The 23,130-nt window shown below is 42.4% G+C and overlaps 1 protein-coding gene across 2 annotated transcripts in view; it reads right to left on the bottom strand.

Annotated features, from left to right (window-relative positions):
- Window positions 1-4,595: 4,595 nt before the first annotated feature.
- The window catches only part of LOC144493862 (uncharacterized), a 34,971-nt gene continuing 16,436 nt past the window's right edge, over window positions 4,596-23,130 (bottom strand). Inside the window, exons 5-11 of one of the 2 annotated variants that reach the window (XM_078213440.1) lie at window positions 21,218-21,372; window positions 18,374-18,477; window positions 18,155-18,238; window positions 12,557-16,052; window positions 9,675-9,836; window positions 8,792-8,862; window positions 4,596-4,707 (exon numbers count right to left, since the gene is read on the bottom strand). In XM_078213440.1, coding sequence (XP_078069566.1) covers window positions 8,804-8,862; window positions 9,675-9,836; window positions 12,557-16,052; window positions 18,155-18,238; window positions 18,374-18,477; window positions 21,218-21,372 — 4,060 coding nt within the window. In that variant the 3' untranslated portion in view covers window positions 4,596-4,707; window positions 8,792-8,803. The remainder of the gene's footprint in view (window positions 4,708-8,791; window positions 8,863-9,674; window positions 9,837-12,556; window positions 16,053-18,154; window positions 18,239-18,373; window positions 18,478-21,217; window positions 21,373-23,130) is intronic. The other variant, XM_078213446.1, reaches the window with a different exon arrangement.

Below are 23,130 nucleotides of genomic sequence, written 5' to 3'. Positions count from 1 at the left end.
TAAAATCAGAGTCTTGAGAACACAGAGGACGTGAAATTCAGAGCAAATCAATGAGTGTAAAGTGGAATAGTCAGAAGAAACCACAACAATGATAGATTAGCAAGAATATTCATGATTCAGTTACCTGAATGCCAGTAAAAATTCTACATAGAAACATTCAGTCCCTATAAATCAATTACCTGGAATTGCTGTACATGATCTCAACACATTAAAACCCTCAAATGATTTACGATATAGTGTAAAAAAATGATAGACTGCTGCTCCCCTGCCTCCCCCCTGATCACAGGCAGAATGGCAGTGGATCCACCCCCCCCCCCCCCCACCGCAATCTCAAGCAGAGTGGCAGCGGACCCACCCACCCCCACCTCGCACCAATCTCGAGCAGAGAGCCGTCATACCAACCCCCCCCCCCCCCCCCCCATCTCAACAGAGAGCCGTCGAACACTCGGCCCTTAACCTCCTCACTCGCCCTCACTGATGGAGCTCCCGAATCGGACCTATATGGAGCATATCTGTTTCGCACCGATTCCGGATGCGCGAACATGGTGGTAAAGAGGGAAGTGCTGGTAAAGTTGGGCGTGCAGTCCATTAAGTCAATTTAAATGCATGCAAATACATTTAAATGACCATCACGCCTGTTTCTGGCATGGTCCCGATCATGGCCATTTTCGGGCCTTGGTAAAGGGGTAACTGGTTTGGAGATGGGTGCGGATCATGCTACTAACCTCACGCCCAACTTTACCAAGTTTTTGTGCCCGAAAACAGGTGCAACACAATGGTAAAATTGGGCCCACAGTGTCCAGTGTGCTTGCTCTGCCCTCAAGGCCTTCATAATCAGCACCTGCAAAGTGATGCTTGGTCAATTGACCAGGAAGCACCAAAACTGGTTTGATGAGAACGATGTGGAGATGCCGGCGTTGGACTGGGGTAAACTTCTTACTTGATGAGAACGATCAGGAGATGCAGGAGTTGATCATTCACAAGCTCGAGGTTTTTCGGAAACTGAAACAGCAACCCAACTCGAGCACGAGAGCAGCTCTGCAGATGGCTGAAGGCTGAGGTCCAGCAAAAAGCCCGTGACCTAAAGAGTAAATGGTGGGTGGAGAAACCCCTGGAAATCCAGCAGTTAGCCAACAACCATGATGCGCGAGGTTCCTTTAGCGCAGTCAAGGCCACCTACAGCCCAACCACCCAAGATCACAGCCCACTGCTGACAAAGACTCTGTCTTCAACGTGAGTCTCCTCAACCCCATCCCGCAGCATGCCACCCCGCAACCATCCCAGCACAACCCTAAACCGGCAATAAGTAGAAAAGGTCATCCAGCAGCTAAAGAACAACAAGATACCAGGTGTGGATTGAATCCCCGCTGAAGCACTAAGTCATGGTGGAGAAGCACTATTGGTGCAAATACATGACCTAATTTCCCTTATTTGGAAAGAGAACACACCACGAGATCTCAGCTGTGCCATAATCATGATTGTCTCCAAGAAAGGCGACAAGTCTGATTGCATAACTACAGAGGAGTTTCCCTGCTGTGGCAACTTGGACACCCCACCCACTCACTCCTCCAACCACCGTCTGCCCCACCTGTGACACTGACTAGGTCACAAATTGGACTCCCCAGTCACCGGAGAACTCAGATACTATGAAAGCAAGTCATCCTCGACACCAAGGTACTGCCTAAGAAGGTAACAGCAATAAGGAATCTCTAATGATTGCAATCAGGACCAGGATTCCAGAGAACATTACGCCCAGTCTCAGACATAAATATACTGTTTATTGGGGGCAGTTCCTTCACCCATCCCAAGTATGACCAGAAAAAGTAATGCAACTAGGACTGGGGTGGGGGACACATGTTCCCCCCTTTCCTCTCACCCCAGGTCTAATATTAAACTCCAAATGGAAATCATCATTCATAGGAATTTAAGGTGTTGGATGGCATCACATTCACTGTCAGCTCTATCAGGTTTCTAAAAATTACAGAATCACGAAAGTAGATTGTGACATATCATGAAATATGATAATTACTGTAAATACAAAAGTTCCTTTTAAAATTCTTTTAATACAGCCAAGTGTCACTTACGTTCAAAGGGTAATGTAAAATAGAGGAAATTGCACAGTAACTAAAATTCTGCCTGAGTAATTGTAAATTCCTTAAAGCTTAAATCTATCAGGATTAAACAATTTCATAAAGATTTTCCCGTCAAGCTAATGGTCACTGAGATACTGGAAATTTTTAAACCTTTAATACGAACGCAAATCAGTCAAGGGGAAAATATTTTGATTTATGGAATTCTTTATCATATTTCCAGGACGTCCCTTGCCAGGGCATGGTGTTTTGGCATCAACATCCCATTTTAACCTCTATTTTCACTGACATGCCAACTTGGAGCAGAATAGTGAAGGAAAATCTTGCCTCATGTGTCAAACTGGCTCCTCAATATATCGTTGAGAACTGTTCCCAAGCGAGAGAGCATCAAGAACTAAAGGGCACAGATTCAAAATAATTGGCCAAAGGAGTGAAAGTGATGTGTGGCTTTTTTTTCACCCAGAGGGTAGTTAGAGGCTGGAACGAACTTCCTGAAAGGGTGGTGGAGGCAGGTTTGATTGAGGTATTCAAAAGGGAATTGAATTGCTATCTGAAAAGAAAGTATGTGCAAGATTATGGGAATAAGGCAGGGGAGTCAATCTAGGTAGAGGGCTCTTTCAGAGAGCCAGTACAGACTCGATGGTCCGAATGGCCTCTTTCTGCAATGTAAAGATTCTGAGACATTTAGGTCATGTTTGCTCCAGACAGATCTCTTTAAACTGTCATTTTAGCCACTCTGACAATTCAGTGGTAAATGTGGTGTAATCTCTGAGGCTGATAATTTAAAAAGAGTAATTAATAAAAATGATCAAGATAAAGTGCCAGGCAGCAGAGTTCACCAACAAAACCTTTTATGCCTTTTGCTCGAGTGAAACAGACTTGGCCCAATTTCCTGGGAAGGACTGGGGACAAGCTAAGGAGTTGGGTTTAACTAACACACACATTGGCCTCTGGTGGTACACACTCTGAGCTGGTCTCGGCAGCAGTCATACAAAAGAGGGGATTGGAAGGGGATTGCCCTTCAGCCTAGGTTTTTTTCCTCTTACAGCCTGTTTTGTGGCTAGATTTTTGGGGAGGGAGGAGGAGAAGGGGACGGGTGGGTGCCCAGCTCACTTCCAGTCAGCGTTCTATCACCCACTTACTTACCCAGGCTCACTCATCCTTTTTCACAGATTCAGTCACTCAGACTCATTCACTTCCCACCCAAGCCCAGGACGTATGGACATCTTATCGCCAAGGAGGAATTGGGACACTGTGAAGAGACAAGCTTCTTCACTCTGCCCTGTCTGGGGACTTCAGCTTCCTTGGATGGGCAGGGGCTGTTGCTGTAACTCTTGTGCCCCTCATGACCTCCCCAGCCTACTGCTCCACCATCTTGATTTGCACCATGGGCCCCATAATGAGATCTTGTAACAAGCGGGTGGTTAGCGGGGTGTGGGGTAGTTTGTCTTATTGTGTGTCAGCCACGGGAAGGGATCCTTAAGATGATGGGGGATATCATATTCAACCATTCATAGAGCCAGATGTAGGGGGTAAACTAATTAGCTGTCATAAGGCCTGAGCATGAGGAAAGCCGTGAAGCTGGTAAAAGGGCCTTACCACTTTATTTCGCTCCTATGCTAGGACTGTTGCCTAATACATTAACAACAATTCCTTCTGACCATATGATCAATGCACGGAGTGAGAATCAGTATAAAGACTAAGGGTCAAACTGGAATGGATAAGAGAAAGACTTGTAGAATCATAGCAGTTAACTGGTTGCGAAAAACCTTTAGTCCCTGTGGTTTCATCAATAAATATTGATTTAGATGAGAGAATAAGGCCATAATAAGTAATAAAGTAATGAGACAGATCAGTCCGAATTATCGATAGGTTCTGTGCAATTATAACTGATGAACAAGTGAATATCAGCGTGCTATTCTTACCCTTTAGGTTTTGAAGCATAGTTCAATAAAGTTAGTTCAAGAATTATGTATTACTACGCCTTTTGCCAATGTCGTCATTTATTCTATTCGAGTCCGAACATGAATAGCAGTTGAACCTGTTACAAGAATCGCCAAGGCTCTCCGCAGAAATACACTAACCAGAATGATACTAAGTCATATTCTTTGTAGCAGGATGAACTTAGTCTGGACAGCAAAGGGGCTCCACAATTGACATCAGGTGATTTCTGGGCTGAGGGAAGTGTAGGTCAGCCAGGTTTTCTGCTTTTGATTGGTATTCATGTTGCATGCACTATGGTTCCTCCCAAAGCCCGTTAGCCTACCGACATTTACTGTCCAAGCTCAAGGTGTCAAGGCTCCTGTCTGAAAATGCTTTACAAGTACTTGCTGGACCTGTGCTCCTTCATATTAGAAGTACAAAATTGACACCGTTCAGAAGTTTTTAAAAATTGAAGTTGATACATTGTACCACTGCATGAGTGTGAGGGAATCCAGTTTCAAAATAGCAACATTCTATCATATCAATAGATGTGGCAAAAATGTGAAATAATAATTTACTACCTTATGGACAAACAAGAAACACTTTAATTAATGGATAACAAAGAAGTAAACATGACTTTGATCCACTCAGTACTTGATGTATCCTCGGCACTCTTCAGATTCTATTCAAGGCACTAAATGAAAAAAAAAATTAATAATTAAACAAATGCACATTAGGTTCCAAAACCTCTGTCAAAGAACAAAGAACATTACAGCACTGGCCCTTCGGTCCTCTAAGCCTGCACCAAGCATGCTGCCCCTCTGAACTACAACCCCCTACCCTTCGGAGACCATATCCCTCCATTCCCATCCTATATATCCTGTGTATTCACCTAACAGCAATAACTGAAATACAGTTTTAAAAAAAATATCTTTGGTTAATGGTTTTATGAGCCATGAGGCTTGGAGTGGACATGTGGGAAGTGAGCGAGAAGCTAGATGAGGTAAGTTGGGGCAAAACACAAAAGAGAGCTTAATGAATAGTCTCAAACTTTGAGCCCAAGAGGTAAGTGAGCTCCTTGCACTTGTTGATGGAGGTCAGAGTGGAGGGGACAAGGAAGAAGGGGTCCAGGACATAGCTGGTGGTAAGTGTCTATGTGGGTTTCCTCCCGGTGCTCCAGACGTGCTGGTTAGATGCATTGACCATGCTAAAATTATCCCCCACGTACCCGAACGGTGCCGTAGTGTGGCGACTAGGGGACACTAATAATAAATAAAAGTAAAAATAACCAGGGTTTATTTCTGATTATGGGCTGTTTTGGCAGAGGAGAATGGTAGCATTTGATGTGGCCTAGCCACATTTAGTGACAGGTGGCAAAATAATATAAACTCTTGAAAATTTAAGAAGAGAAACAAATGGCAGGAGCACAAAATAAATAAAATCTGTCTGGTGGAGTGACACAGGAGATCTTCAGGTTCTTGGGGAGGGTGAGGGGGTGAAGGGCATTGACAGCGGGAGGGGTGGGAGGATGAATGTCCCAGCATCATGAGCAGAGATAGTGAAAAAATAGGTAAACAGGATCTTAAGATTTAAACATGAGGAATACAGCGCAAGTTCCCAGAAATTATACAAGAGGCTGGAAATAAGGAAATACAAACAGAAAATGCTAGAAATAATCAGCATCTGTGGGGCGAGAGAGAGATGAAACATTAACTCTCTTTCTTTCTCCAGAGATGCTGTCAGAACTGTTGAGTGTTTCCAGTGATTCTTTTTTTGTTTTATTCCAGGAAACAACAATTAGCTTGTGGGCCTGATTTAACCAGGGTGTTGTGCAGTTCCCGATACTGTAATGTGGAAGGTATATCCTGGTCTTGGAGGGTATAAGAAGATGTAAATAAAGGGATAAATAAAACAGGAAAGAAAGGCTTAGAGGTAATATTGTTGAGATACAAGGTTCTACAAAGATAAAATGAATCCAGAGTTTTGATTTTAATCCTCGTCTCTGAGATAAATCATTAAATACACTGAATTATTTGCCTGCCCTGATACTGCCAGGTGTCTGTCATCCACAGGCAATAAGGACTCCTGCCTAAACTTCCTAGGGTCCTTCATGGCATATGAATATCATGAGTGCATACCCACAGGTCCCTGAAGGTGGCAGGACAGATAGATAAGGTGGTAAAGAAGCCATATGGAATGTTTTCCTTTATTGGATAGAATATAGAATACAAAGGCAGGTATATAATGTTGGAACTGTATAAAATGCTGGTTTGGCCACAGCTGGAGTTTTGCATACAGTTCTGGTCACCACATTACAGGAAGGGCACAATTGTTCTGAAAAGGGTGCAGAACAGATTTACAAGAATGTTGCCAGGGCGATGAGGAAAGGTTGGGTAAGCTAGGGCTGTTTTCCTTTGAACAGAGGAGCCTGAAGGTTGAGTTGATTGAGGTGTACAAATTTATGAGGCACCTCGATAATGTAGACAGGAAAAACTTGTTTTCTGTAGCTGATAGGTCAATTATCAGGGCCAAAACTTTCAGGTGATTGGTAGAAGGGGATATTAGGAAAAACCTTTTCACCAAGAGGGTGGTGGGATTGGAGGTTGAGGCAGAAACCCTCAGCGTTTTGCTAAGGTAGCTGAAGTGCTGTAACCTTCAAGGATACAGACCAGATACTGGGAGATTAGAATGGATGGCTATTTGTTTCAGAAACACAATGGCCTGAACAGCCTCTTTTGGTGCCATAACTTTTCTATGGTTCTGTGCATGCTGGGTCCCGATGATGACATGCAATTTGATCTCAAGCCTGAAGAAGGAATCCACTGAGGCATTCATGCTGAATAACCCGAGACAAAACTAGTCTAAAAAGGGCCCCGGAGGAAAAGCTTGGTCCAATGATTCCAGGGCCACCCGACTCAAGTGAAGGACACCTGTGTAATGTCTCTAGAGCCAATTCTCTCTATTCATCTTGTGTCTGTGGGTGGCCCCCTGAGATGAAACATTTTTCATTCCCACATGTTAATGAGACCTAGGAGTTAAGATAGTTATGTCTAATTTTTTTGCAGCAGTGGATGAGTTTTCAAACACTTTACCACCCACCTACCCAGAACTTGCCTGGAATTAAAATGTGGGCCCAGAGTAAAGTTCCGTGTTAACAAAAGCTTTGGGACAAAGAAATATGAACAGAAATTTACTGGAATAAGTATGAATATACAATTAATAAATAACATCTTCATGTAAAGAGTGGAACTGTTGGATATATGGAACTGCCCAGTCAGAGAGCTAATGCATGCACGGCAAGTTATATATTTGAAGGGAATGATGGATACTATTTCTTACCAACCATTTTTTATAAAGGGGATACAAGATTTAGGGAGATAAGGTCTGCGATTCTCCCATCCAGCTGTGGTCTCACTGAAGTCTCCGGACCCACTAGCCTCTTGCCCCCCCGCCCCCCACCCAGGAGTATTTCACTCCATCGGGGTTTACAGTGGCTCCCCACTTTTGGGGAACTAATGGGCCAACCCCGCTGGAACAAAGGGGGGGGGGAAATCGAGGCCCCCCAGAGGGTCAGACGCTGGGGAGGGCGGGGGGCATTGCACCCTGGAAGTGCCAGCCTGTGTCCTCTGGCACTGACCAAGGGCACCTTGGCACTGCCCATCAGGCACAGGGCAGTGCCAAGGGGGTGGGGCATATGGCAGTAGGGCCTAGGGGGCAATCGGTGAGGTCCCACTGCCACTCTGCTGTCAGGATCGGGTAGGGGGAGGGAGGGAGGCCAGCGATCATCAGTGGGGGAGGGAGGGAGGTCAGTGATCGGTGCTGGCTGGGGGGTGGGAGGGGCAGCCTGCTTTGTGTGGGGGGGGGGGGGTCGGGGTCGGTACTGCAGTTGGTAACTGTCATGGGGGAGGTGGGGCTGGGCCCAGGAATATAGTTGGGAGGCCAGCGATTGGGCCATGGGGATGCGGAGAACCGGCACTGCGGGGGTCACGGGGCTGGCCAGCGATCGGGAGGCCGGCAGTGCACATGTGCCTACCTCAGGTCTGACAGATCGGCACATGTGCAGTGGTCCACTCAGTGCGCAGATTTCAGTCTCTCCAGCGGGAATAGGCCCCACCTGCTAGTTTTTAATGATATTCACACTGGTGGCCTCTGCAGTGTACAGTGTGTGGAAGATTCCTCTCTGAACTCCCATGAAAAAACCAACTGAATTACTCCAGTTTTCACGCAAATTCAACACTTAGAATTTTTTTGGGAGAATTCCGGCCAGGAACTCTGGTTCTTCTAGATGCATAAAAATGGTCCTTTATCTTTCTGTTGAATTCTATGTTCCTAAGGGCATCAGTGAATATTAGAGAGCCTATCTGATGATGCATGCTTTATGCCTTCACAGGTCAAAGAGCATTTTTCCATACTTTTCCTGAATCTGACACGTGATTTCATCCCTTTTCTTGTTTCCAAGAGGAATTTCACATGTGTAATTGGGAGGGTAGTATCTGTGGGTGACATTAAAAAGCTTCATGGTCTTCTTTTCACATATTCACTGACCAGTACTCAAAAGGTATGGTGGACCTGACTGGACAATCAGTAGGAACATTATTAGCACCCTCTGCTGTTCAATATTATGACTTATAACTCTTTGGGGAGTACCACTTGTGGAGGTTGAAGAGGGAGTATAGGGTGAGAAATGTGAAGGTAAATAATAGAGCTAGAAGACGAAGTTAGAAGTTAGCATTACTTCAAAAAAATTGAATTTTAGGTGCAAAATAGCTGAGACTTACCAGGAGATGGAATTAAACATATTTATTGTAGCTCGGGTAAAGCTTCTTTACTGCTGTCTCAAAATTCTCCTCTGGTAAAGAAAAACATGGATTAAAATGGCGCTGAAAGGATTAATCACACATGTTTAAAAATCACATAAGCTGCTATGAGAAAAACCAGAGGTCTTTATAAAAGGGTTCACAGATAAGCGTCAAGGCCTTGAGTCTGAGAGAATTCATTAAATCAGACATCTGGACATGGGAGGAGGAGTGATATCCACAGACACGCACACAAACTAGGACATCAATGATAACTTGTAATGATAAGGGATTAGGTCAGCTAACATGATTAAGTCTTCACACTGATTGGATATTAAAATGAAGAGGTGTGCAATGATTGTGATTAATTTTAATATCGGCAAAAGCTGCAAATGCTAAAATTGTCACTCCTGTTATTTGTTGCAATGAAGAAATACGATTACATGGACTATGTTGTGCACAAAGTATTAATTTTACAACAAACAATGTCCCCCATATTGTCACTCAAATTCAGAGACTCGATATGTGCTCGAGTTCCTCATCTTCAAGGAAGGGGGAAATTCAACAACTATTAAGTATCGCTAAGTAATTCATCATGTAGATATCTGGGATCAACAAAATGTCAACCTTCACAAAACAACACAACTTTCAGACTTAGTTCTCTTTTCCTGTTTCGAGACCTGATCGTATGGGTCTCCAGAGAGGACTTTCTTTTGCCATTGGGTGAGATTTTCCGCATATTCTTGAGTGGGGTGTAGGGGAAGAAATATGTTACGTCATTGAAAGATTTATTTTATTTTCTTTGCAGCCCCAAACTTCTAAATTGCACTATCGAGTATAATTCAAATTTTACTTAACAGCACACCTTCATCGTCACTGCTCTGGTAACCTGGCCTGTTCTTGTAGCAGAAGAAAGTTGGTGGAAGAAGGAGCTCTAAGGCAAGTGCCCTTTGCTCTGGTGTCGGTGTAATTTCACTCAGCATCATCACATCTTCATCTCCTTCTTCCTCCTGCTGTTCTTCTGTTCCTATATAGCAATTGAAAAGCAAGTTAGAACAGGTCTAAAATTAGGACAGAAAATGCTGGTAATACTCAGCAGGTCAGGCAGCTATTTGCAAGGAGAGAAACAGAGTTAATGTTTCATGTGAACGATCTATTATAAGAATACATCAACCTGAAATGTTGCACCAGGCATCCTGCCCTTGTGCCATTTTCCGAGAAGTGGGATGGGGTGTAGAGCAGATAGCGAAGTGACCTTGCTCATGGCGTATTTGCATAGGAGACAGTAGGCAATTTTCCAGTTGGCCAAATCCATAGAAGAGTCAGTGAACAGTGTAGCTGGTTGGCAGTGGCTGCTCAGCAGCACACTGAAGAGACATCACTTCAGACTGGGAGATCCTGCAGACTCCTTATGGAACTCCTGCTCCATAAAGGTGGCCTGGCTGCTGAAGCCATTTTTAAGTTAAAGTTAAAAATGCTGGAGGAAGGACAGCTCCATCTTGAGGTGACCTCTCCAAGCAGCAAGGGCAATCTTCTGCTTCTTCAGCTCGAGGGCCTCCTACTAGCCATCCAGCTTTGAGAGCTGTCCTTAACTGAACCGTGAGCATTCGTTGTGGCCATCAATTGGCTAATTCTGGGAACACCCATAGGCACATGTCTGTACCCCAGACACACTTAAATAACCATGTGGTAGGGTTCTTAAGCCTGAGGGGGAAACCCTGCCCATTAACTCTGCTTCTCTCTCCACAGATGCTGCCTGACCTGCTGAGTATTTCCAGCATTTTCTGTTGTTTCAGATTTCCTGCCTCTTCAGTATTTCTCTTTTATCACAAAAATTTAACATTAACTCATTCACTGCCTGTAACTGCAACACAACTGCGGCTCACTACCACCTTCTCAAGGACAACTAGGGATGGGCAATAAATGCTGGCCAGCCAGCGACGTCCATATCCACAAATGAATAAAATATTCTGCACCCTATCCTTTCCTTCTCCCCTGTTTACTCTATGAATGGTAGGTTTTGCCTGTAAAGTGCGCAAGAAACCATACTTTTCACTGAATCCCAGTACATGTGACAATAATAAATTAAATCAATTCAGATAGAGATGACAGCAATTTCTGTCTCAGTTTCAATAAACCATGACAAGTTTAAAAAAGTGGACATATCAACTGGATAGGAGAACGGGGATCTGTTTCCAAGTTATGGCAGTTACTCGATCTAAATTAGTGACGGCCATAAAATTAGCACATGTATATCAATGTTAAAATGAAAATAAGATATACCCTTCCTCCCCAGGAACAATGAATATAAACCGCAGGCCACCCAATAATATCTAATGGAGTCTATTCAGTGACTAGCCAAGCCCAAGACAGCAGGACACATGACGTGAGTTCAATCGCCATCTTTGCTGAATTAATTAGCCTCAGTTGAGCAATGGTAGATGCTACAAATAAATTCAATAATCTTCATGTTACAAAAAAACTGAGATCAGACAATATTTCCACTCCTGATGATATCTAACAAATCCTGCTGAGTAATTGAATTAGATCAAAGAGAGTGACACAATACAAAAAAAACATTGGCGAGATTAGAATCAGTACTTCAGAGTCAAAATGCTTGCTGACATATTTTGTTGACACATGAATGCGTCACAGGAATAATGGTTACCCAAATAAAGTACCATAGGTGACCAAAGCTTGTGGAACTGTTCCACAGCAGGGAGTTAATTTCAGAGAGGAGGAGGGTGACAAAATAAATTTAATGAGAAAAAAAAAGTAAAAAAAAAAGGTTTGGTTTGCCCTCAAAAATTGTCTGAGCTTCGAGGAACTCAAATGCCCTATGATGTATTTCATAGGAACTCTGATCAACAATATTTTTAAAATAATTACTTCAGTAATAGGGCAGCCTGCTGGCACAGTGGTTGGCATTGCTGCCTCACAGTGCCAGAGACCTGGGTTCAATTCCAGCCTTGGGTGATTGTTTGGAGTTTGCACGTTCTCCCTGTGTCTGCACAGGTTTCCTCCGGGATCTCCAGTTTCCTCCCACAGTCCAAAGATGTGCAGGTTAGGTGGATTGGCCAGGCTAATATTGCCCCTTGGCGTCAGGGGACTTGCAGGGTAAATACATTGGGGTTATGGGGATAGAGCCTGGATGGAATTGTTGTCAGTCGATGCAGGCTTGATGGGCCGAACGGCCTCCTTCTGCACTGTAGGAATTCTATGATTTTAATAAAAACAATAAATGTATGAGGCTCCCAAAAATGCTAAAAATGTGGATAAGCATTCCATCAACTCTTCTAATTAAACATATCTAAGTCATCATAGAAATCATAGAAACCCTACAGTGCAGAAGGAGGCCATTCGGCCCATCGAGTCTGCACCGACCACAATCCCACCCAGGCCCTACCCCCACATATTTACCCGCTAATCCCTCTAACCTACACATCCCAGAACTCTAAGGGGCAATTTTTTTTAACCTGGCCAATCAACCTAACCCGCACATCTTTGGACTGTGGGAGGAAACCGGAGCACCCGGAGGAAACCCACGCAGACACGAGGAGAATGTGCAAACTCCACACAGACAGTGACCCGAGCCGGGAATCGAACCCGGGACCCTGGAGCTGTGAAGCAGCGGTGCTAACCACTGTGCTACCGTGCCGCCCTAAGTAGTCTGTATTTACAACTCCACATATCGCAGAAATGTTGCAATGAAAGATGCTTAATGAAAAACCATTCTGTGGGATTTACCTTTCAGAAACTTTCCTTCATGTTCCAATTCAAATGCTCCAACAAGTGAAGAAAGGCCATCATCTCCATTTTGATCATTCTTTTTGTTTCCTGCCGAACAGCACAGATCTTTTTCTGCTAATTGAGAGACCTCAGTTGTGCTCTGCACCCTCTCAATGACTTGCTTGAACACCTGAGCCATTTCTTTTAGTTTAAAGTGTACAGCGAAGTCTAAAATGGCCTGCTTGTTGTCTGAATAATCCAGTGCACGCCAAGTCCAGACGTGATTACTGGCTTTAGCATGCTTCAGCTCCAGGTCTCCTGTGATCCAGTGATTGGCACAACATTTATTAGTGGCGTTCCACATTACTAATCGTGGTAGTTTTGTTACTTTATGTTTCAAAACTCTAATTTCTCCAAACGCTCGCTCCTTCCACTGCGAGGATGCCCTTTCAAAACAGTACAGCTTTGCTCTGTTAGAGAAGAGAACGTTTTCTGCATCTAGCTCTGCAGATGGATGATAAACTGGTGGAGGGAATGGGAACATTGGTTGATGTACAGTTTTACCATCTCCCCTGTTATTCTGCTGTTGTCCTGTGGAATTTGCTAGCTTACGCGCACCCAATTTGAACTGGAATTCACTACCTGCACCAAATCTGAAAACTGGGCAAAAAGCTGCAGAAAGAGCAGTGGAAAGTGAGCGATTTGCTGCTGTTCTCTGGATATCTTCTTTTGTTTTACCGTTATTAGCTTCTGCAAAACTAGTGCTGCTAGATTCCACAGTTTGTGAATTAAATGCAGAATCTCCTTTATGTGACACATTTAGTGCTTCAATATTTGTCCATCTCTTTGTGCAAAGAGAAGGGTCCTCTTTAGCACTTGCGCTATATCCGTGTTCCACATGAATCTGGTCACTGGTGGTGGCTGAACTCTGGTCAACTTCGGAAGGAGCTGGATTTTCAGAAAAAAGTGATGCTTTTATAATGAAAGATTCTTTGCCTTCTTTATTTATATTGTCACCAAATCTCGGCAAAGGATTTTCATGTGCAGGTGTTGCATTATTAAGTTGTAAAAGGGGAACTGATCCTTTCTCAATTACAGATGGTTGCATATTTAAGGGTACTTCAAATGCTGAAGCTTCCTTTGTTTTGCAGGTTTTGACAGCAGCATCAACGGGTACAACTTGAGTTTGCTGTTGGCTGACCGAAGAGAAAACCTTGCCAAATACTGGTGTAAAACGTAAATAATCAGAGCCAGCGGATTTTGCCTTGTGAAATATTTTTGGTTCAGAAGTTAACATTTCCACTGGTGGAGTTTCTTTCAGTTTGCAGGTTTCAGCATCAATATTATTTGGTGTTTTATCAGATCTCTGTTGCTGACTTATTGCTGGTGCCAAATCCTCACAATTCAAACTGGTTGGGTCTGCTCTGTTATGTTTGGATGGCTCAGCAGTTAATTGCACCGCTGACGTTTGGATCTCATTCACTTTGATAACATCGGCTGGTGCAACAGGGCTCTGCTGCTGACTGACTGCCGAGGAGAAATCCTCACTGAAGCTGGCTGTAAAAGTCAGAGCGTTGGAGTCAGATGAAGTTGTCGTGGCACAAGCAGGCAAGACTACGGCGCAAGGAGGAAAACGATTCAAAGGCTTTATGCTGCTTTGAGTTGGCAGTATTGAAAATGAGAAGGAACTGGAGGAGGCGGAAACCAATAATGGTGAAGCAAGCAAGGATGGAGCAGACTCGACTATGCCTCGACCTTCTAATTTAATATCAGAGCTTGGTAAAGTTGATCTGCCGACAGTTGATAAAAACGGTCTTTCATTCAAGTTTGGAACATCACTCCTGGATACTTGGGTAAATGTAAAGAGGTCATTTGCAACAACAGAAGTAGTGGCAGGAGTTAAACTTTTCCAGTTTCTTAAAACAACTGGGTCGGCATTTATCTCGAAGGGTGACATTTCCTTCACTTTGGTAACAGCGTCTGGTGTAACGGTGCTCTGCAGCTGACTGGCTGCTGGAGAGAGTTCCTGACTGAAGCCAGCTGTAAAAACCACAGAGTTAGAGCCATGTGAAAATGTCCTGGAAAAAACAGGGGAGGATACAGCAGAACTAGAGAAAAACTTAAAAGGCACAATGCTGCTTTGAGATATTAGAGACAGTGCTTGGTTTGTGGTTGAGGAAACCGAGGACGGCAAAGCAAATAAAGACGAAGGCGGTGTGATAATACCTGGATCACCTGATTTACAATCAGGACTTGCTGTGGTCAATCTGCTGGTAGCTGATGAAATTTGTTTTTCATTTACGTTTGGATCGTCACCCCTGGACACTTGGCCTGACGTAAAGGGCTTAAATATATCTCTTGCAACAACTGAACTTGCGACAGAAATTAAACTTTCCGGGTTTCTTAAAGATTCACTTGGTCTGGTTGCTTTTGTGTTAGCGATATGGATGGGTGGAAATTCCAATTTTTCAGTTCCACAGTTGAGAAAGGAAAATAATGGTGTTGCTTTGGCTTGATCACTTAAAGATGTGGAAGTATCAAACGTAGTAGGTTTTGGTGAGCCTGCTTGTGAACTTTGTTCTGTCACATTGCCAGAGCAAAAAGCGGTTGCTGTTCCAATTGAATCTGAAAGTATTTTGCTGTTGCAAGAGGCTGATGTGTGGCAGGTTGCTTGGCTATTTTGATGGCTTGTGAGCGCACCAGGTGAATCACATGTTGTTTTACTGTGAAGGACAGAAGTTAAACTACTAGTTGAATTACTGGTAATGGCGCATGAATTAAGCTTCTCAAACACCAAACTTCCTGATGTTGGCTGCGGTTGCTGATTTCCTGTTTTGGTGGCGAAGAAATTTCCAAATGTAAAGACACCGGATGACATGGAAAACGGTGAGCTTCCCGAAGTGGTTGTGGGATTAACTGGACCTGCACTAAGATTTGAAGTACTGGAATTTTTTTGTGCGAATGGTGAGCCGGAGTACTTGGAAAATGTGAAATCACCAACACCGGAGGCCAATGGCCTTTGCTGACATTCAGCAGTTTTGTCAAAGCCCGTCACTGTTGTACATGAGCTCGAAGTAGTTGGGAGAGATGCCATGGCTGTTGCTGTTGCTTGGCTTGTGATGCTCGAGGTGGTTTTAGATTGAACAGATGAAGGAGCAGGATCGTGCTTTTGCTTTTCATCTCTTACATTAAGCAACTTTTCGGAACTGTTGGATAGCAACATCTCCGAGTTTGAAACTGATGGGATACTGGCAACAGATCCTGAACTAGAAGGCAAACAAGTCTCTAAAGCGCCTGAACTGTTTCCATGAAATTTCTTTTTCACTTTTTTGATGGGTTGACCAAAACTAAACAGTTTAACTTGAGGCTGCTGTTCGCCTATAGGTTTTTTGAGCAGCTGCGCAGAGAGTGACGGCACTGAAGGCTGTAGATCATTTTCGTTATCAGAACAGTCTTCAGTCACAAAGCAGTTCCAGTTTTTTCTAAAGGACTGATAGTGTTTGTGGCGCAGTTCCTATAAAAACATCAGAAAAAAAATGTTTGAAATATGCCATTTTCCTTTTGAAAGCAGCCAAGATATTTTCTTCAGCAATTTCCTATGGTAGCGAGTTCCACGTTCGGCCCACACTGTGAGTAACAAAATATCTCCATTCCTTATCGGATTTATTAGTAACCAAGACTGGATCAGATGCATCTGAAGACACTGAGTAATGTAAGGGTGGAAAGTGCAGAGGCACTGACCATAATCTTCCAATCCTCCTTAAATACAGAGGTGCCAGAGGACTGGCTAATTGCAAACGTTACACACTTGTTCAAAGAAAGTGTTGTGAAGATAAGCCCAGCAGGCCAGTCAGTTTAACCTTGGTGTTAGGAGATTTTATAGAACAAAATTAACCTTCATTTGAAGCAATTAAAGAATACTAGAATTGATTTGTTAAAGGTAAGTCATGTTTAACTAACTGGATTGAGTTTTTGATGAGGTAACAGCAATGGTTGATGGGGGTAATGCAGTTGACGTAGTGTACATGGACTTCCCAAATGCATTTGTTAAAGTACCACATACAGGCTTATCAGCCTATGGAATCAAAGGGTCACTGGTAACATGGATATCAAGTTGGCTGCATGACAGGAAACAAATAATGGTAGTAAGTGATTAAGGTACATAGTGATGCTTCTCAGGGGTCAGTAACTAGGACCAGTGCTTCTCTAGATCAATATTAATGACTTTGACTTGGGTGTGTAGGGCACAATTTGCAGTTGACACAAAACATGTAAGTGTTGTGAACTGCGAGGAAGATAGAGATACAGGACATAGAATGGTGGAATGGATGGACATGTGGCAGATTAAATTCATTGCAGAGAAGTGTGAAGTGGTATGCCAGACATACAGCTCCTGGGCTTTATAATTAGAGGTATAACTGTAGTATAAAAGCAAGGAAGTTCTGGGGAAGCTTTATAAAACATTGATTTGACCTTAAATGGAGCATTGCGTCCAATTCTGGACACCACACTTTAGAGAGGATGCAGAAAAGATTCATGAGTTGACATGGACACAATGGGCCAAATGGCCTCCTTCTTTGCAGTAACTATTCTCTGATCTATGATATTACTGTAAATGATTTGTTCACCAGTGTCCTTGGATTTATTTGCAAGTTCTCTATTTTTTTGTCTTTTATTGCATTCTTCACTATACTTTATAGTCCTCAATTTAGTTTCACCTGCAAATAATGAATGATAAATTCCCATGTTCAAATCATTAACTGTAAATTATGAATAATAATGGTCCCAGCACTAATCTTTGTGGAATACTGCTTTCAATATTCCTTCAGGGTGAATAACTACTTTCACTCTTACGTTCTGCTTAGTATTTTTCAGTCAATGTGCTTTTCAGATTTGCCCCCTGAATCTATACTCCTTAATCTTCGTCATGAGCACATCATCCAGGATCTGACTGAAGCTCTTTCTGAAGACAATACTATATATTGTCCACTGCATTTCCACATCTATTATTTGTGTTACTTCTTCAAAGAGTTCTTCCGCCTTAATTAAGCACGACTTAGCCAATCGCAATCTATGCTGAATTAAAAAAAATAAACTTCTTGTCTCTTGTTGCACCTGAAAGTTAATTTAGCATTTATTAATGCAAATCCTGTTTGAATGTTTATTATGAACTGAATTGGCTGTTACATTTCCGAACTTAATACTGATGACAACAACAACTACTTGCTTTTAATTTAAGATTTTCACACAGTAAAACTTCCCAAGCTGTTTCAGAGAAGTGTTATCAGGCAAATTTAGGAGCGTTTTAAAGAGGTGAGAAATGGTTTAGAGAGAGATTCCCTGGAAAACATTTTGAAATGACCTGGACACATGAATATGTTACATTAATGTGTTACTTTATTTCTTCTTCAGTCAATTTCATAACTAATGTCAACTTCTACGCTTGAGGCCTTCCAGCAGAAAATCGAAAAGGGAAAGTTTCTGGGTTGTAGGGGTTAATTTTTACATACAAGTACTAGTCTTAGGTAATTGATGGATAATTCACTTCAGTAAAATTCAGAACTGTAGCAGCTTAATGTAACAAATCATGTCAAGATCCAAACTGTACTAACTTACCTCCATGCTCATGTCCTGATATTCATCTTTTGCAGAAATACACCAAAGGTGATCACGATGGCCAAATTCAATAACATTTTCCGGCTGAAAGATGTTTGTTTAATTAAAAAATGTCTCGACATTTATTTTTTAAATTATTGCTCTGCATTAGAAAAAAAATTGCAAATTATTGCACGTAATCTTGGTTGAGATTTTGTCAAACTACTGAAACTAACTTACAGAAAACTTTGCTTCTTTAAAATCCTTGGGCTGTTTCCACATTTTCAAGGTAGTTTTAAATCGATAACTATCCGTGCATGGTTTACTTGCAGTATTGCCAGGATCTGTGGGGGAAAAGAGTCAGTAGGTACAATTTATTATTCTTACCATTCACTGACAGCTTACTTTCAGAAATATATGTACTGCAAGGTCCTGTGTATTTTCTAACTGATAATACTTGTGGTTAGCACTGCTGCCTCACAGTGCCGGCCGGGGACTTGGGTTCAATTCCCAGTTCGGGTCACTGTCTGTGCAGAGTTTGCATGTTCCCCCCATGTCTGCGTGGGTTTCCTTCGGGTGCTCCAGTTTCCTCCCACAGTCTGAAAGACATGCTGGTTAGGTGCATTGACCCGAGCAGGCACCGTAGTGTGGCGACTAGGGGAATTTCACAGTAACTTCATTACAGTGTTAATGTAAGCCTTACTTGTGACTAATAAATAAACTTTACTTTTAGCTACACTCCCAGACTTGTTGGGTCATAAAACCTTACATGAAAATGTAACCCATAGGGTCAATTTAAGGTAATGGAAACCAATTTTTATAAGAACATTTCTTCAAGTACAAATTCAATCATTATTCACTCTGAACTTCCTTAATAGCTGGAGAGAATGTCAAGCACCCATCAAAAGCACCTAGCTCCAAGTGCACATCATTACTGAATCATGCTAACAGAAACGTGCTCTGCCTTCGCAAGCTTAGGTTTACCACAGAGGCAGTGGCACAGACTATGCTAATATTGTGCCATCTGCTGTAATCTGTCCTGCAAACAACCTCAACAATATGGATTGCACTACTAATGAACCAAGTCCATGATTACCCTCATCTAAATATCCAAGCCCTTCTAAACGGCCACAGGTGACATCTTCGAAATTTGTTAGGCAGCCCAGATTCATCAAGAAAATCTCTGAGGCTGTGTGTATTGGAGTAAGTACTCATATTACTTTGTTGATCAGAAACTGTCTGTAATTTCACACTTGACAAGGTAAAGAAAGAATCTGAATGTCCTGGATATTTCAACTTCAAGATCTAGGGAATCACTGATTGCACACATATTGACATAAATGTGGGGACAATGAACCACGTAGGTTTCCACTCTTTTGATGTCCAGCTCAATGTCATGTACCATAGAATCTCTACAGTGCAGAAACAGGCCATTCTGCCCAGTGAGTCTGCACCGATTTTCCAAAACAGCATCTTACCTAGGCCCACCCTACCCCTGTAACCCCGTGCATTTATCATGCCTAATCTACTATACTACACATCTTGGGACACCAAGGGGCAATTTGATGGACAATCCACCTGACTGCCACATTTTTGGACTGTGGGAGGAAACTGGAGCACCTGGAAGAAACTGATGCAGACATGGAGAGGACATGCAAACTCCATTGAACTTGGGTCCCAGGCATTGTGAGGCAGTAGTGCTACCCACTGTGCCAGCCCCCACTTTGTGCAGGGTGATCACAGAACTGTTACTGACCTCTTGAAATAACATTTCCGATCTATTAGGTCAGAACTTCCAAGATGAAGAAAATTAAAGAGTTAAAAGCAATTTCCATAATGTTAGGCAGCATCAATATCAGGGAAATACGCTGAAATTCTGAAGGGAAGTGAGGTCAGGAAGGGGTAAGTGATACTAAAGAGAGGTTATATCTTGAGAATGATAGAAAGTATTTCATCAGCATTAGCGGGCATATTGGAGTTATGTGGGTCATAATGACAAAACAGAATCACTATAGGAAGGATGTGATTGCACTAGAGGAGTACAGAGGAGGTTCACCAAGATGTTGCCTGGGATGGAGCATTTGCGCCATAAGGAGAGACTCGATAGGCTTAGATTGTTTTCTTTAGAGCAGGGAAGGCTGAGGGGGGACATGATTGAGGAGTATAAGATTATGAGCGGTATGGATAGGGCGAGTAGGGAGGACCTGTTTCCCTTGGTTGAGGAGTCAATCACGAGGGGGCATAGTTTTAGGGTGAGGGGCAGGGGATTCTCTGGGGATTTGAAAAAAACTTTTTCACTCAGAGTTGTGGGAATCTGGAATGCACTGTCTGAGAAGGTAGTCGAGGCCAGAAACATTATAACCATTAAAAACTATTTGGATGAGCACCTGAAATATCATAACATTCAAGGATATGAGACAAATGCAGGAAAATGGGATTACCGAGCCTTTACTGGTAGATATTGTCGGTGCAGACTCGATGGGCCGAAGGTCCTTTTCTGCACTGAATGACTCTATGATACCAATGCATTTTATTTGCGATAGTCAAAACTAGTCCTCCGTTTTTGTGATGGTCAAGTAATGAAAAATTGGTTTCAAATTGTTCCAATCATTCAACATATTAAACAGAGAAACAATTATTAAAGAACAAAACCATTGATGGTATGTAATTTTTTCATATGTAATCTTTTTTGGTGAATTTGGTTCATTTTCCATTTTGGTACTCAATGCCAGCATCATCCACTCAACAGGTCTGGAATAAAATGGTTACAAGCAGAGTAAAGATTTCTCCTGTGGCCCAAAAAATGTGCTTTAACTTAAACCTCAGACAGGGTTACAATTCTTCCATCTCCCATCTGACTGGTGATAACAAATTACTGCCCCTGGGTACTGAGCTGAGAAAGATGGCTCTATGTTTCTTCCACTGTAGGCAGAGGTTGCCAATGCTCAGTTCGTACGGGATGCCTGCAGCTACTTGTCAGTCAGAGCCAGATTCAGATCCAGGTCTGAGAGATGAAAGAACAGATCTCTGAATGCAGAATCGAGTATTAGAACCATATACAATTTTTTAAAATGGAAATCTTACCTAAGGTGCTACTGGGTTTTGGTGCATCTTTTGTCAATTGGAGTGCAGAGATACTATCCATCACTGGTTTTATAAGAAACTGGTGTGGTTGTAGACAAGTCAATTCATCATGCTTCTCTAAAGTAGGGAGGACGATAGCAAGGTTGCTCTTTACCCTTTTGGGAGCAAAGAACAAGTATAGATACAATAGGCAAGATATTGTAACAAGCAGCTGTGATATTAACTAAAAGCTAATGTTGTGAAACATATAAAATGTCACTGTTCTAACAACAATTATGAGCTAACTTTAAAAGTTCACGCTACAAAAACCATCATAATAGCACCATCAGACTTCAAAGTTGGGAACACCAGATTCTCCCCTAAAAATGCTCAAAATCTAGAATCATTCAGTTTTATTCTTATACTTTGTGGCATAAAGGCAATGGACTATTTTGAAAATAGAGCCTAAAGGGTAATAAGGGATACTGTAATTAAGTTTAAAACTCTGCTAGAGATGCAACTACCAGCCCAAATTAGATTATTGAAAAATAAAGACATCCATACCAGCTTTAGTAATGAGTGTGGTATGAAAACAATGCAATAAAAGCAGAGGCTTTTTAAAAAAAAAAAAAATTATTTCATGGGATGTTGGCTTCACTGAAAAAGCCAGCATTTGTTACCCATCATTGTGAAAAATGGGAGGCTTATTATGCCATTTCAGCAGGCAGTTAAGAGTTAACCATTGTAGGTCCAGAGTCAAAGATCGGCCAGACCAGGTAAGGACAGCAGATTCTCTTCCCTAAAGGACATGAATGAACCAGATCAATGACAACTTTTTGGCAGCCTTACTAAGGCTATCTTTCAATTCCATATTTATTAATTGAATTCAAATACCATCAAATGCCACACATGGATTTGAACCCATGCCCCAGATTATTAGCCTTGGTCTCTGGATTACTAGTCTGGTGCCATTCCCACTACACCATCATCTCCCCATGGTAACAAGTTTGGAAAGTAAGTGTTCCAAAGTGATCATACATTATTACTGGATTTTTATTGATCGGAATCAAATACAAATGGGTCAACTTTCTGGTGCGAATCACTGTGGGCAGGACAGAAAATTTGGCGGACCACTTCAAGCTCCGTTGACCTCTGGCGGGAACCTCTGGTTTCTGAGCAGGTGTGACTAGAAATCCCGGCTGAAGAACCCTGAATTATATGTGACATCTATAATTATTAACTCTGTAGTACAGTATTTCTATATCTATGTATAAATTTATATTAATAATTCCTTTAGGTAGCACGGTAGCACAGTGGTTAGCACTGCTGCTTCACAGCTCCAGGGACCTGGGTTCGATTCCCGTCTTGGGTCACTGTCTGTGTGGAGTTTGCACATTCTCCTCGTGTCTGCGTGGGTTTCCTCCGGGTGCTCCGGTTTCCTCCCACAGTCCAAAGATGTGCAGGTTAGGTTGATTGGCCATGCTAAAATTGCCCCTTAGTGTCCTGAGATGTGTAGGTTAGAGGGATTAGTGGGTAAATATGTAGGGATATGGGGGTCGGGCCTGGGTCGGATTGTGGTCAGTGCAGACTCGATGGGCCCAATGGCCTCTTTCTGCACTATAGGGTTTCTATGATTCTATGATTATGCTTTTCAAAGTAGGGCAAGAAAGTGAGAATTTTATAAAGACATGTAAAATGATGGTGTGACACCTAATTTTTAATATAAGTTCCTATTTACATATTACAATATTTTAAATTTATTTAATGGTTTAATTTTTATTTTTAGAATATTGCACTCACACTCTACAGAATCGCACATGGTTGTCACCCTATGATGAACTAGTAGCAGTTAAGTATTAGAAGGTTAACTCAGGTAATTATAACAACAAATTGCATTTGTACAAGTGCTTTTTATGTAGTAAAATATCCCAAGG

This window comes from Mustelus asterias, chromosome 1 (genome assembly GCF_964213995.1).
Source record: "Mustelus asterias chromosome 1, sMusAst1.hap1.1, whole genome shotgun sequence".
In the NCBI taxonomy this organism is placed as follows: Eukaryota; Metazoa; Chordata; class Chondrichthyes; order Carcharhiniformes; family Triakidae; genus Mustelus; species Mustelus asterias.
Note: the sequence above shows the minus strand (reverse complement) of the source record. Positions and strands in the feature narration are given on the sequence as shown.